Source organism: Zea mays, chromosome 4 (genome assembly GCF_902167145.1).
Source record: "Zea mays cultivar B73 chromosome 4, Zm-B73-REFERENCE-NAM-5.0, whole genome shotgun sequence".
Taxonomy (NCBI): Eukaryota; Viridiplantae; Streptophyta; class Magnoliopsida; order Poales; family Poaceae; genus Zea; species Zea mays.
Genome location: NC_050099.1, coordinates 206,728,575 through 206,743,211, shown reverse-complemented (window position 1 = coordinate 206,743,211; position 14,637 = coordinate 206,728,575). Strand labels below are relative to the sequence as shown.

The following is a 14,637-nucleotide window of genomic DNA, read 5'->3' as shown; positions in this document are numbered from 1 at the left end:
GATACATTATATAGGTTCGAAGTGAGAGTCTCTAGAGCATACACCAGAGCTGTTATGAATAGATTTGAGGAATCAATGAAATACGCCACTGCATACAAAATATTAAAGGACCCAGATGGATGTGATAATGAATGGACCGTACATCATACAAAACGGTCTAATAAAATTGTGTGGGGACAACATCAATTCAAGATAACAGCAGACATAGAAGCTGGGGAGTATACATGCGAGTGCAAACAGTGGGAACATACAGGTTTGTACGTATTATGTTGGTTAGCATAAAAAATTTGCATACTAGAGAATTTGATGATTGTAGTACAAATTAATGTATATTTTTGAAATAATGGTTCGTTTTCATGTTTTCAGGTCTATTGTGTGTTCATCTTTTAAGAGCCTTCATGCATCTTCAAGTTGAAAAGATACCTTCAAAGTATATATTGCAAAGGTACACTGTCTCATCAAGAAAAGATGTTCCGTTTGAAAGAATTGATAAGAGCTTCAGGGGGAAGGATGGAGTTACTAAATCATACAGACAGAAAATGTTGTTAACGAAAACAATGAAAGTAGTTCGCCAGGCGTGTATGTCAAAAGCAGGGTACGATAAGGCGATGGATGTGTTGGATGAGCTCGATGTCGTTCTAAGCCGATTGGAGCCAGATATTGGATGTAATGAGTCAACAGATGTTAGTGATAATGAGGAAGACAAGGTAATAATATTGCAGATGTTTTAGTGTTATACTATTTGTAACATAAATTATGCATAGTAACATGTTATTTTGTACCAGGAAGAAGAGTTGAATAAAAATAATGCTGGCGATGGGATGGAAGATGACAATACAATTACATGTCATAATAAGGTATGTAAAAGATATATATATAAGCTTGCATGAAGTATTGTATATAATGAATATATAATATCAATGTAATAAGCAAATAATATTTTGTAGGATTCGCATAACACCAGGACTGGATGTGAACATGCGTTAACAATAATAACAACTGGTAACCAGGTACATATTAAAATAATATTGTTTATTTGTCTAAAATGAAAATATATTTTTATGCTGCATGTAAATGTTGATGTACTTGGGTTGGGCTTTAAAGGAGGACAACATGAGATTTTCACATGAGGTTGGTGATACAAGTTCTCCGTGTCACGTAGCACATGAACAAATGGAACATATTGCTGCATCCTCAGAAGCTAAAAAGGTGAGCATTGATAAATGATTTTACTGATTGGTATAAATATATGTAAATATGCGTATACTAAATAGTAACGTCTATTATTATGCAGAGGTTGAATTTTAATGTGGATGTTATAAATCTGAGTATGCCGGGTCGTGCAAGACCAAAGGGACGGACAATCAAAAATTCAGAAGATAGGATTATGAGACTAGGTGCGAAAGGAGAGAAAAAGAAGAATAGGAGATGCCATTTGTGTGGAATAGCAGATGGGCATAACAGCAGAACATGTCTGTCTGTGGAAGAGAACAGGGCAAGGCTAGCAAAATTGTCTAATCGAAAGAGAGGACGGCCAGCCGGATCAAGACTAAACAATAAAACAACTGCTCCACAGTGGAATGAAACATCGACTGCAAAAAAACATCGTATTGATGAAGAAGTGGAAAATGAAGAAGCTGATGAGCATATGGATTTGGGCGAATAATTTGAAGTGTGACTAAAGAGTGGTCGATTTAGAAGAAACTTGTAATATCACAATGACTTATGCTTTATTTTGTTCGAAATTCAATAGTTTGCATGAAAGGGTTATATAATGCATAGATATAAAACTATAAAATGCTGCGTAAATATAGACAATTACACAAATTATGTAACTGAATATGCACAACAAATTGGCATTGAACGTTTAGCAACCGGAAGGTCTGGACATTAATGTTATATAAAACTGTATACACTTAACAATACTAATCAAATGGGAGTGCATATGTCGGTTTCACACTTCAAATACAACAAACAGGATATAGCATAAACACTTGTTACAATTAGCATAATTAGTGTGAAAAATGTATAAAAGATGAACCTAGTGTATATAAAATAAGGAAGTATATATTATGCATAAAACTTGAATATTGAAACAATATGATAATACAAATAAGCCAAACCTTGGAAGCAAAAAGATTAACCAACTCACAAACTGGAGATGAAACAACATAGAATTTGTTAACAGATAACATAAATAGCCATTCTGGTAACAATTATGTTTGACACACTTCAGATAAAAACTGATGCGAAGTAGCATAGACATTAGCCACATTGAACATAAGTGGCACACAGAGTATCAAACACATTATCAGAGGCCTGACATAAGTGACTTAACAAGTAACATAAACAGTTTTGTGCATCGCACAGGGAATCATGTTCAGCTATGTTATCTAAGTCTTGGCTTTCAAACAGCGACGTCTCCTTGGAGAATACTTGAAAGGCAGCAGTTCTGCAGGAAGGGGGGCAACCATGTTGTTGCGATGAAAGGTAAGGTAATGCAGAACAAAGGCACGTTGGTCCAATGGTTCATCCTGAAATAGCCATAATATCAAATTAATGGTAGAATAAAATCTGAAGGAGTAATATATGCAAGATTAGAAGACTAATTTAGTGACATACCGGAGTATAAAATTCTGATAAGTCGCCATCATCAAAATCGTAGTAGCGGAGGAAGTTTGCGACAAAAAAACCACAATCATTTGACCCTGGTGTCATGGTTGGACAATTGGGAAGGAGCCCAATCTTGTAGTTGCCAAACTTTGGTACAGTTGACTCAGGTCGAGCTTCATGTAAGGCAATGCTAAGTCTTCTCATTATTAGTCTGGACCAAGGTATCTTCGTTCCATTTATCATCATTTGATCATTATGGATTTGTTTCCATGTAGTGCCTCCAAGCAATGTACCATAAGGATTTGAATCTAAGATGTCTATTCGACGACGTTCAAAATTGATTGCATAAAGGGTCCAGTGGCTTCGGCGTAGCATAGGAACCAGGATCTGTTAAATATATATGTAAAATTATGAATGATTTATACTATGCATATGAAAAATTAAAACTAATACAACATAAAACTAGTGACCAAAAGTACATTCTAACATTTGTACAAATGAAACTGATTAGAACTCACCAATTTAATCTGGTTAAGAACATCATCTGAAGGTAGGGTCGGTTCAAGATGTTCTTTAAGAAGTGATGTTGTGAATGGCTGTGGATTTGAACTGTGTTGTTCAAACTCCTCGATATTCAAAACGGTCTGGACAAAGAAAATAAATTGATTAGTATTATATATTTATACAGTAAGTGTTGCAATAAGATACAAAGTTGTGGAGAAACAATTACCCCAACGTTGACATTCAGTATTAGAGTGTTGATTACAGAATCTGGATTGTATAATACATCATCCTGACGAATACAGTCGATAAATCCCTGCATGAAAGTATTCTCAAGACATTTGTTGGGACCAAACGACTGGACAACATCAAGGACAGACCCTCCAAATCCTCCAAAATTAATGATAGACCTGGGGAAAAAACTTTGATTACAATTCTTCTAATTATACTTAATTGGAATTTGAATAACTAATACATACATGCTCGGATCTAGTTTTCCTGACAAAATGAACTTAAGCAGGTTGCGAGCACAGTCTTCACGTGACACGTGGGGATGTTCAGCGACTGCAGCTTTACAGGAACTATCCTTTGCAACCAGGTCAGTAGTTGCCTAATATATGAATAAATGTTAGTAAACAGTTGCATAAATATGTATGTCTTATTGTATAAATAGGAAAAATATGAAAATTACAACATGTCTTACATCTGTCAATGGGGTTTTATCGAACAGAGGTGCACCAGATACAGGAGTATCATGTGTAACAGATTTTTGTCCTTCCTGTAACCAATAAATTTATTAATATAAACGTAATGAAACATAGGGAAAAATTAATATTAGCATAATATGATGAAGGTGTAAATACTTACACTATTTATATTTGGTGTTAACTTAGGAGCAGCAGGCTTGTCTGTTGTGGGAGCCTGGGAATTTAAAAAAAATAAAGCATGCATATATATTAATGTTACTTGCATACATTGTAAATGAAATAATAATAATTGTGATATAAGGAAGTCAAACATTAGATTTTGGAGTCTTGTCAAAAATAGGGTCATCCATAACTTCACCTTTTTTGCAGACGTTCCCACTGACAATCTATAATGGAAACAACTGAGATTTGAGTAAACAGTAACTTGTATGCAGAATAGAATATATGCATAGTATATATAGTTTGTATGAGAAAACTTACATCATCTGATACTTTGATATGATCAGTAGGAACATGGCTTTCCTGATCATGTTGTTGTTTATCAGGTGTTGGAACAGTTGGTGTGGATACTAGATCATTTGTTGGAGGCATTGAGGTAGTGGGGGGGTTATCTACATTTGGAACATATAATAATATAGTAGTTGTTACTGAAATATAACTGCATTATAAATGTATCGTTATAAAAAATGGTTAAAAATACAAATTTGCAAACTACATCAGTATACTATCAGGATGCATAAATAAAATACAGTTTTCATAAATGAAATACACTGAAAAAATATGTTGCTGCTTGTATGAGTATAAATTAATATATATATATATTATTTTCCGGAAATAATTCGTGAACTTGATTAGTTTAAAAAAAATAAACATAAATACTAAAACCTTCTGGCTGTGAATCGCGCTGCGTTGCAGCTCTCAAAACTTCATCGATCATTTCACCAAATGTTTCAGAGAGTTCAATCTGCTTCGAAACAATCATCTGATGGCTCAGCTGTAGGGAATCACAGTATTTATCCACCTCTTTGTCATGAGCATCAAACAATGATTGAAACATTGGACGCTGCTGGGAGGGCAAACATTGCAACTTGTTGCCAATCAAATTCTTGATACGTGGCACATATATGTTGAAAACGGCAGAAGCATGCCGTTCTGGAGCAATGACGTAACACGTTTCTGAACGGCTACGAAACTGTATAAAGTAATATAGAACAGTTAGCAGTAATAATATTTTAACATCTGCATAACAGGACAAAAAGTTGTTTATGTCTAACCTCTGCATATCCAAATGGTTCACCAGTTTTACGGGGGGGGCGCCTGTCACCACGATCCAACTCTTTTATGGTCTCATTGTCAAAAAACTTAATGCGTGGAGTACCATATTTGTTAACAGGAGATGCAGGGTGATGTAGGTGATCAAGGTAGTAAATCTGAAAAAAGGAATGCACAAATATATAAAATTAGTACATAACAACTATTTGCATATCATACATATGCACAGTAAACAAAAAAATACTTACCAGAACAATGAGTGAGCATCCATATATTGTTGCTGTGATGTTTGTTTTGTTCCTTTTATGCCAACGTGCGGCAGCATCACACAAATCCGTGTAAACTAGTTGACACCAGTCAATATCAGACATTCGGGCCATGTTTGAAGTCATGAGTACCTCATTGTTTGTAATGCCCCAAGAAGCAGAAGGAAAAAGAAGCCGATTGAATAGAATCAGAAAAAACATCTAATTGATAGCTCATCATCGTTGCCAAGCACTATCTTGTCTTGAAGCTTGACAACATCAAATTCTTCTTTACCAACATTGAGATCACGTCTCAGTTTTGCAGCAGCATCCACTTCGCCATACCAATCGGTAAACTCCCTGCCTCCTCCAGCACATGGCAAACCCAAAATCAGATGAACCGTATCTTTTGTTATTTTCAGTTCCTTGCCAGCCCCTAGGCGTATGGTCATGTCATGAGGATCCAATTTATCCATCAACCACCTGATGAGTGATCGGCTCTCTAAGGCATCAGTTCGCAAATCAAATATGCTTGAAAATCCCAACCTAGCGACAGCATCGCGCTGCCGATCGCTCATTATCCAAGATGATACAATAACATCATAGGGAATGCAGCGGATATTCAGTTTCTGGAAGCATAAATGAATATCCATTAATACACAAAGTATATATATAGTTAGAACTAATGATACAATATTTACAAACAAGGGATAATTATAACATGCTTGTAAATAACTAGTCTACAACAATAAAAAAAAGTAAACACCATATTTGTTGATAATAATATACATAAATTTAAAGTGGGGGAAAATACAAACTTGATTGGACACCAAAATTAACACATGAATAAACATAAATATATACATGTTACCTGTGATTTTCTAGGAGTCTTCTGTTTAGGAGAGTTTTTTTTGTAATGATATTAGACTTTGGACTTCTTTTCACGCAAGGAACTTGAGGAGAAGGTACTTTTAACTTCTTTGCACTGATTTGTTCTGAAGGAGAAGGTGAGGCAGATCTGAATTGGCGCTTCAACGATAGAGCATCCATGAAATCGTCGTCTGGCAGTGTGGATGGAGCAGGAGGTTTTCTTTTTAAACGACAAGCTAACGCCTTTCTGCGAAAACGATGGATTGGGGCTGGCTGTGGCTCATTCTGCTCCTGTTTTTGGGGAATATCATCTTGGTGAGCTGAGCTGCTGGATCTTGTACGTCTGGAAATGTCAATTGAAAAAACCTCCTGACTGGATTCAATGGTTAATCTTTTTGGATTACTGGGCGGGCGATCAACAGACTTCATGATTAAAAACTGAATAGATCTGCAGAAAAAAAAAAGTTATTTTTAAATACATTGATTTATGCATGAATATATGCCAAAAAAAGAACTAATTTTTACTATGACTATCTGAAATGCATACTATATAATGCTAAGTGGAATTACATAACTTAAACTACCTTTTACATTTATGCGATAGCATTTAATGAACAATTGTTATATACAAGCATAAAGATTGATTTAATATTTCATATAATTGTAAATGGATCAGGATAAAATAAGAGCCTTTTTGCATCAACTAACTATACAACATATTTTAATAACTGGTTCATAGTAATAAAAACATTTAGCTCAAATAACATGAATATTTAAATAACATTTGCTTAAATAACAGTATCTGTATGTATTTATATATAATGAACAGGAGTGTAAACTAATTATGCAAGTAAATAGAACAATTCAAATATGCTTAATATATGTTCACAAACTTGTGTATGAATGAGCATACACATTACTGCCAATATGCATATATATCAAATCCAATGGGTATATTTTATATATAATAAAACAGATGTGTACACAAATGATTTAATTGAATGGGCATAAAAAGTACTGAGGATATGCATATAAATGATATACAATAAGCATATTAGATAATTAAATCGATGTGAAAACAAATCGTTAGAGTAAATGTGCATAAAGAATACTGACTATATGCATGTATAATAAAACAAATGTGTAAACAAATGACTCAAGTGAATGTGCATAAACAGTACTGAGGATATGCATATATATCAAATACAAATAAGCATATTTGATAATAAAATATATGTGAAAATAAATCATTAAAGTAAATGTGCATAAAGAGTACTGACTATATGCATATATAATAAAACAAATATGTAAACAAATGACTCAGGTGAATGTGCATAAACAGTACTGAAGATATGCATATATATTACATACAAACAGCATATATATGTTACTTGGGTTGTATAAAAGTACTCTCTGCTAACTCATCAGTAAATACCTAATCCACAGCCTTTACCTAAATCTATGAATGTCGGGCGATAGTAGGAATACAGAATAAATACACATGCCCTAATATCGGGGCTCCTAAACAAAAAAAAGATGCAATGCGCGATGCAATGACCCGATTATAGTGATGTATAAGCGGATACAAATCACACATTTAGCTGGAGAATAAGGGTTACCATCAAATCCACTTCAATCGACCGATAGGGCTCAAAAAATCGACGGCAAACTCGGGGTATTTCAATGTTGGATTACCTGGAACTTCTTGAATCGGGCTCCAATGCTAGGAGATTGAAGGATGTAAGGAGGAATGGAATGGCGCTGGATTGGAGCGGCGGTGGATTGGCGTTGCGCTGGTTTGGAGGCGCGGAAATCGCCTGGGGAGTCGCCTCCGACGAAAGGAAAATCTGCGCGGCTGGGGTTTTCTTCAAATGGGCGCTGGTTTATCTCCGTTGAATGCGCGAGTACGGTTTTAGAAACAGGAAACGTGGGAGAGGTGGCTGGCTGACGGGGGTAACGGCGTCGTGACTATGACCTGTTGACTCGGTGTGGTTCAACCAAAATGCCCATGTTGACTAGCCTGGGCTTCCTCTATTATTGGAAGCCCAGGGCTCTTAATATATAAACTATATATATATATAAGAAGCCCAAGGCTTCCAAACAGTTACTGGAAGCCCTAGCTGCACCTGCACCACCGGACCAGCCTGACCGCTCCGACCCCCCACACGCGCCCCATCCCTTGCATGCGCGATATTTGTTTCCATTTGCATGAGCGAAAAAATTGAAAGATGTATCGGTTTCCTGCGGTATGCGCACAAATTTATATGACAGAAATGTGCGATGAAAGTAAATGGATTGGCATGCATGAAAACAAAAAACTTATTTAAATGCTTTATTTCCTTCATAAATATAGGATCTCTCCAACAATGTGCGATGAAAGAAAATGAATTGGCATGTATGGAAACAAAAAATCTTATTTAAATGATTTATTTTGTCCGTAAATATAGGATCGCTCCAACAGTCATGCAACAAGTCTCATTAGAACCAGTTTATGATATATATTGATACTAATTATGCTGAATGGTGAAGCTATACCACATGCGTAAAAATCTGACATGCGGTTCCCTAGTGTACGCATCTCCATGTCCGAGCATAAAAACCTTCACTTTTTATCATAAAGGCACGTAGTTATAAGTGTAATTACTAATCCAACGTGAAAGCTGTTGATAACCCCTGATGCGTTCTAACATAAAAATCCTCAAGTTTGAGCATAAAAATAGAGCTAGATATAGCGTAAATATTTGTTCACTTTGAATCAATAGCCTAAACCCTAAACCTTTACATAAAGTAGCATAAATACCTACATCGTGCATCATAATTGATGAAAAATTTTCTAATATGGGTCCAACCAACAGCCCCCCTGCATAAACAAGGATTGGACGATACGTTGCCGAAGGACGTCGCCGGGGTCGCCGAATCGGAGGAGGTCGTTGCCAAAGGACACCGCCAAAGCCACGGATCAGAGGAGGTCCTCTTAGGAGGATGCTCGAGACACGCCAGATCGGAGGAGGTCATCGCCAGAGCACGCACGCCCATCGAAGTCGGTCGCACCTCGTGTGGCCGCCGCCGCCCGTGGCCAATCCTCACCACCGTGCAGGTCGCCGACCCTCGCAGCTCGCGCCTCATGCAACCGTCATTGTCACCGGAGCCACCCGCGCCTCGCATGGTGTAACACCTTGAATTTTGGGGTATAAAAATTTCTTTGCTCTATACTCAAAATTCAGGTGTTACTCTTTCCATTCTTTGCTTTTTTCCGTTTTCTAAAATAATGGAGAGTTATTTTGTTATATAGTGAAGTGAGCCCTTGTGGTGCTTTGGTTGTTGCATTCATAATGTTGCATAGTATTTCTAAGTGCAAGAAGTGTTTGAAACATGTTAATATATGTTGTACAAGTTTCCGATAAATTTTCATATTTTTCTGAATATTTTTCTATTTTCTGAGAAACAAAATCTATTTATTTGAGGTACTTAAAATATTTTCAAAAGTTATAAATATGTTTTTTGAGTTCATTCAGTGCCAAATCATGCCTGGGAATTTTCCTAGAATTTTTGGAGCCTTCGAGATATTTTTCGAACATTAAAAATGATTTCAACTTTTTTTCTGAAATTATTTTAATTTTAAAAATGAATTTATTACTAAAAATAAAATAGCTTCAAACCCTAGAAATATATATATATATGGCTGGAATCCTCTCGCCGAGCCCTTTCCAAATCTTGAAACAGTTTCCCATATTCGATCCATAATTCCTAGAATTGCTCGCCGAAGTTCGGGGCGGTTCTAAATCTAGTGAGCAATTACTTTTAATCTGTGCGTCGTTGGCGGAATCCGAGAGTACCGCTGCGTTCGTCTCATCGAGAGCTTCATCCCGGTACTTTTGATTCGTCGATCCGACCTCCGGTTCACCATCAATCGGCGATTTTCTTCTTGGCTCCAGCGAACTTCGTCTTTTCTCCATTGAGCTATCTCCATTGTTCTCCAAGTTTTTCTTCGTTTCTCACCACATGTCGCAGCCCAACCCCTCCCTCACTCTCTCTCTCTCGCCCCCTTTCTCTCCCCCTCTGTGCCCTCCCCCCCCCCCCCCGGCGGCTCGGCGGCGCTCCCTCCCCTTGGCCGGTTGAGCCACCCCCTCCCCTTGCCATGATGTTGGAGAGAGGTAGAAGATGGCATTTTGCAGAAAAATCCCTGGAGTTGCGTCTAAGTGCGCGTAGATGTTTGATTTATTAGAATATTTTATATCTTTTGTGTTATACATTCGACTCATCCCGTTCAAGTCGCGTTAGATTTGTATTAAAGTTGTCTAAATGTTAAGAATATTATTCTCTGTTGTTACATATTTTATATAATTTATTAAATGTTTGTTTTACCAATGATTATTAGATTAACGTTCCAATTAAATCTAATTTAGGGTTTTCATCTTGCACTTTTATAAATAAACACCAACATGGTTAATATTATCTGGAATATTCTTTTATTAATAATTGTTTAGTATAAACATGTTATCTATTAAATAGTCCTCGCTTGTCGCGTTGGTCCGTGCGTCGTTCGCACGTGTTGTTCGCGTGTTGTCGTGCTGTTTCGCACGTCACGCACTTCGTCTTGCGCCGATAATTCGCCTCACTTAGAGTCACTCATATTAATTAAATTATTATTTAACCGAGAGCTGTTAGTGTAGCCGATTAATTTAAACTAGGTGATAACTCTAGTTTATAATTGGTAAATGTCGATTAATGCAAGTATATCAAAATAAATGTTTTAGTTTATATTTATATAACGTGAACACGATAACTTCTCAATCGTAGCTTCGATATCGGTATTTCTTTTTCTCGTGTGACAGTAGAAGCGAACTCTATTTCGTGTTGCACGTTTTTATAATGTTTTCTCTTGTATGGTGTATTGTTCCTTTCTGTTTCAAGAATGTTGAATGTATGTTCGCACCTAGATAACGTTATGTCCACAGAGTTCAAGGAAGTTGCAGGAGAAGCCACTGAGCAGTTGCAGTTTGGTGAAGACAAGTGTCCTCTGACCTATTATGTCCTATTTACTTTATAATTCACTGTATTGTATATTATGGTTAACCTAAGAATTGACTAGCTTTATATTTATCATGTCTTTGATTACCTTTTTGGGTTGGGCTATTATGATGAAATATGTTGTTGATTTAATTTAATCAACGAACATGATGAGAATTACTTTATGATACGATGATTCACTCTGGTTATGATTATGAACTTGTGACACTTTAGGGGCTCGAGCTATTTCACGAGTACCTCTCCGTAAATACTTGTTCGTTGAGAAACCACATGGGACAACAGTACAACCATGAGGGTGGTATGTGATGCCCTTAGCTGATTAATTAGAGGAATCTGGGGTGTAGTTTGCTTCTCTGTTGTGCTGTCAATGGGGGATGGGGCAAAGTGCTTGCTCTGCTAAGGGTAGGGTGTCGAGGTTCATTCGATTTGGTTTTGTTACTCATCCCCCCTTAGGGAGGAGTACTGTGTTTGTACGACTGGCAAAACCTAACGGGCGCTACACACCAGGAGAATCTTTGTAAAGGCAACATAGTGAAACCTTGCCCACTCACCTTGGAAGTGTTTGAGGGTTTGATCGACCAGAGGCAAAAAGGGATCATGACTCGTGGGTAAAGTGTACAACCTCTGTAGAGGGTTAGAAATTGGTATATCAGTCGTGCTCACGGTTAAGAGCAGCCTTGGAATCCTCTTTTATTAGAGATACTCTGGATACATTTATGTTGATAGTTTAATGATGATGGCTATACTTATGGTTTCTGGTACTTTCCTCTCTGAGGAGGTGCTTTTTGAGATATCAACTTGGGATCTATGATAAAACATGGCTTCTACTAATGATAAATACCTGACAAACTAAAAGCAATTGCTTTGAGCTTAACCCCACATACAACTAGTTCACTTCAACCAAACGGGACATTTGTTGAGTACGTTGATGTGTACTCACTCTTGTTGAAGCACCAAACACCAGGTTGTTCACATTGCAACCATTGCTCAGAAGAAGATGAAGGCAACGCGGAAGACTTTTAGGAGTTCTAGGACTTCGAAGAGTTCTAGACTAGATTAGCGGCAAACCCCAATCAGTTGCCTGTGAAGGCCTTATCTTTACTGTGTTTCGCTTTAGCACTTTGATTTATGTTTAAGTTAATGACTATGTGGATGTTTCGGATATCATGATGTAATAAAGTAATACTTCTTTGTGCTATTATTTGAGTATTGTGTGATGATGTCCAATTATGTAATCGTTGTGTACGTGAATTTCTGATCCTAGCATGTACATGGTTCGCATTCGGTTTGCCTTCCAAAACCGGGTGTGATACATGGCCACCGCCAATGGAGACGGTCACACCTCACGTGGCCGCCGCCGCCGTCGAAGCCTGCCACGGCTCGCGCAAACGTCGTCGCCACCCACGCCTCGCATGGCCACCGCCACCACCACCAATGTAGGCCGCCGCCGAAGCCTGACGCGCCTCGCGCAACCATCGTCGCCCCTCGCATGGCCACTTTCGCCACCACCAAAGTTAGTCGTGCCTCGCGCTGTCGCCGTCGCCAACTATTCCTTGCGTGGTCGCCGTCTCCGCTCGCACCAAGTGCAGCCGACGCCGTCGGAAAACCTAATCTAGTCTTGGTCGCTTTTATAGACAACTTGTGTCTGGTTAGGAGATGCAGCTCGACTAGAAGAGTTTGTTGGGCCAAAGCTTCCACTAGTTATTTGGAAGCCCATGGGATCCAAATATATAAAACTATATATAGGGTTTATACATATTCATCACCTAGGGTGATGGACCTAGGGTGATTAACGGTCCATCACTTGGACAACCCCCTGGAGCGCCACATCCGCCCCACCCGATCGAACCGCCCACCTCACCTGAAATGACTTAATGTTTACTGAATGACTTAATGTAGCCTACAATGACTTAATATTTTTTTAATGACTTAAGCAATAACATAAGAAATGTATGAGAAAACCCAAAAAATGGATGAAAAACAATAATAACTTAATGTTGTTGGAATGACTTAACGATGTGTGAATGCCTGAATGAATTTGCTTGGACTCTAAAATGACTTAATGTTGTTTAGACGCTAGAATGACTTAATATTGCCTAGAATGACTGAACCGATAATAAGGAATGTCTGAGTATGCATAAAAAGATGATGCAATGACTTAATGTACGTTGGAATGTCCGAAACCGAAGGGAAAATAACTTAATAGGTGTGTGCCTATAGAGCCGACGTGTGGCTAGAGCGGAGCCGTGCGGGGGATGTAGGGGGCGAACGCGAGCACCAAGGTGGTCCATCACCCTAAATCCTATTCACTGAAGTTCGAGTTTCTCTCTAACTTCTGCAAGGAATTTATCCCCATTTGTTTATCTGTCGAGGCCACTCGGGACACCGCCGCAACCGGTTCGATGAGAGCTTCGTCGTTGTGCTTCTGGTTCGTCGATCGGATCTACGATTCGTCGTCAATCTTCAATAAACCATCGGGCGAGGTTCATTTTTTCCGGTAACCAATCTTCATTATTTCACCTCCTTATTTCTTTGTTTTTGTTGTGTGTTTTTTCTTCTTCCCCATCCTGTAGCTCGTGGGAGCTAGTGCCCACTGTTGTGGTCGCCCTACTGCGTGGCTTAGCGCCGCACCATCTGCATCCCGGGTCGGCCAGTGGCAAGGCCAGCTGAGCCCCCATGATTGAATTTAGTTTTTAATTAAATTATAATTTAGATTAAACTTAAATTAGATGCTTCTCAAAATATCTTTCTTATATGATTTATAATAATTAAAATCAACTTAGAACATAGTTTTTATGTTTAATTATATAAATCTTCCGAAAACTATACTTTTTCAACCGTAGCTTTGTTTTTAGTGGTTCTTTCTCTCGCGTGACCATAGAGATAAGCCCTATCCTTTGATGTGCATTTTTAATCGATTCCTTTGTTTGGTGTAATGTTATTTTTATTTACTATTTTCCTATGTGTTTGTATTGCTGTGAATAGAAAACGCGAGGTTGCGAGGCCTTGGGAAACATCTAAGCATCTGAGTTTACTAAATAAGTAAAGTTGTTAACTTGATCATGTCTTTTTGTGACCTAATAATATTTTAACTTTCACATGATTAATATATGGAATTAAAGTTAACCTAACATGCATATGGTTGTATTATGAGTAACCGTTTGGCTATGATCATTTCTCTAATTGGGTTGGTATTACTTATACCTACTAATTGCTAATAAAATTTTGACCAACTTAATTCAAAGTTGATGCTTAGCTTTTAGACTTATCCTTGGTAAGCCTTATACTACATTTTTCTCCACACTTACTGAGCAATGACCGTAAGGGAGCTTACGCTTGCTATAATTAATGTCCAGACCAAGAACAGGTACCGTTGGAGGAGGATTGCTATGATGAGT

At 37.8% G+C, this 14,637-nt stretch overlaps 1 protein-coding gene and 1 long non-coding RNA gene across 2 annotated transcripts; both read right to left on the bottom strand.

Moving 5' to 3' along the window:
* Positions 1–2,393: 2,393 nt before the first annotated feature.
* Positions 2,394–3,695, bottom strand: LOC103654513 (uncharacterized). Its single transcript, XM_020552307.1, has 5 exons — positions 3,594–3,695; positions 3,344–3,524; positions 3,132–3,257; positions 2,623–3,000; positions 2,394–2,534 (listed from the first exon to the last, which is right to left on the bottom strand). Coding segments are annotated over exons 1-5 (828 nt in total). The 5' UTR covers positions 3,596–3,695.
* Positions 3,696–5,164: 1,469 nt separating this feature from the next.
* LOC109945617 (uncharacterized) lies at positions 5,165–6,371 on the bottom strand. Its single transcript, XR_002268877.1, has 3 exons — positions 6,210–6,371; positions 5,342–5,967; positions 5,165–5,251 (listed from the first exon to the last, which is right to left on the bottom strand). It is a non-coding gene; the product is annotated as an uncharacterized lncRNA (long non-coding RNA).
* Positions 6,372–14,637: the final 8,266 nt, after the last annotated feature.

Bases quoted from the DNA above. Each gene is read 5' to 3' on its own strand.
- LOC103654513 (XM_020552307.1), bottom strand. The intron at 3,258-3,343 runs GTAATTGTTTCT...TTCTTTGTCCAG, and splicing joins TACTGAATGTCAACGTTGGG to ACCGTTTTGAATATCGAGGA. The intron at 3,001-3,131 runs GTGAGTTCTAAT...TATATTTAACAG, and splicing joins TTCTTAACCAGATTAAATTG to ATCCTGGTTCCTATGCTACG.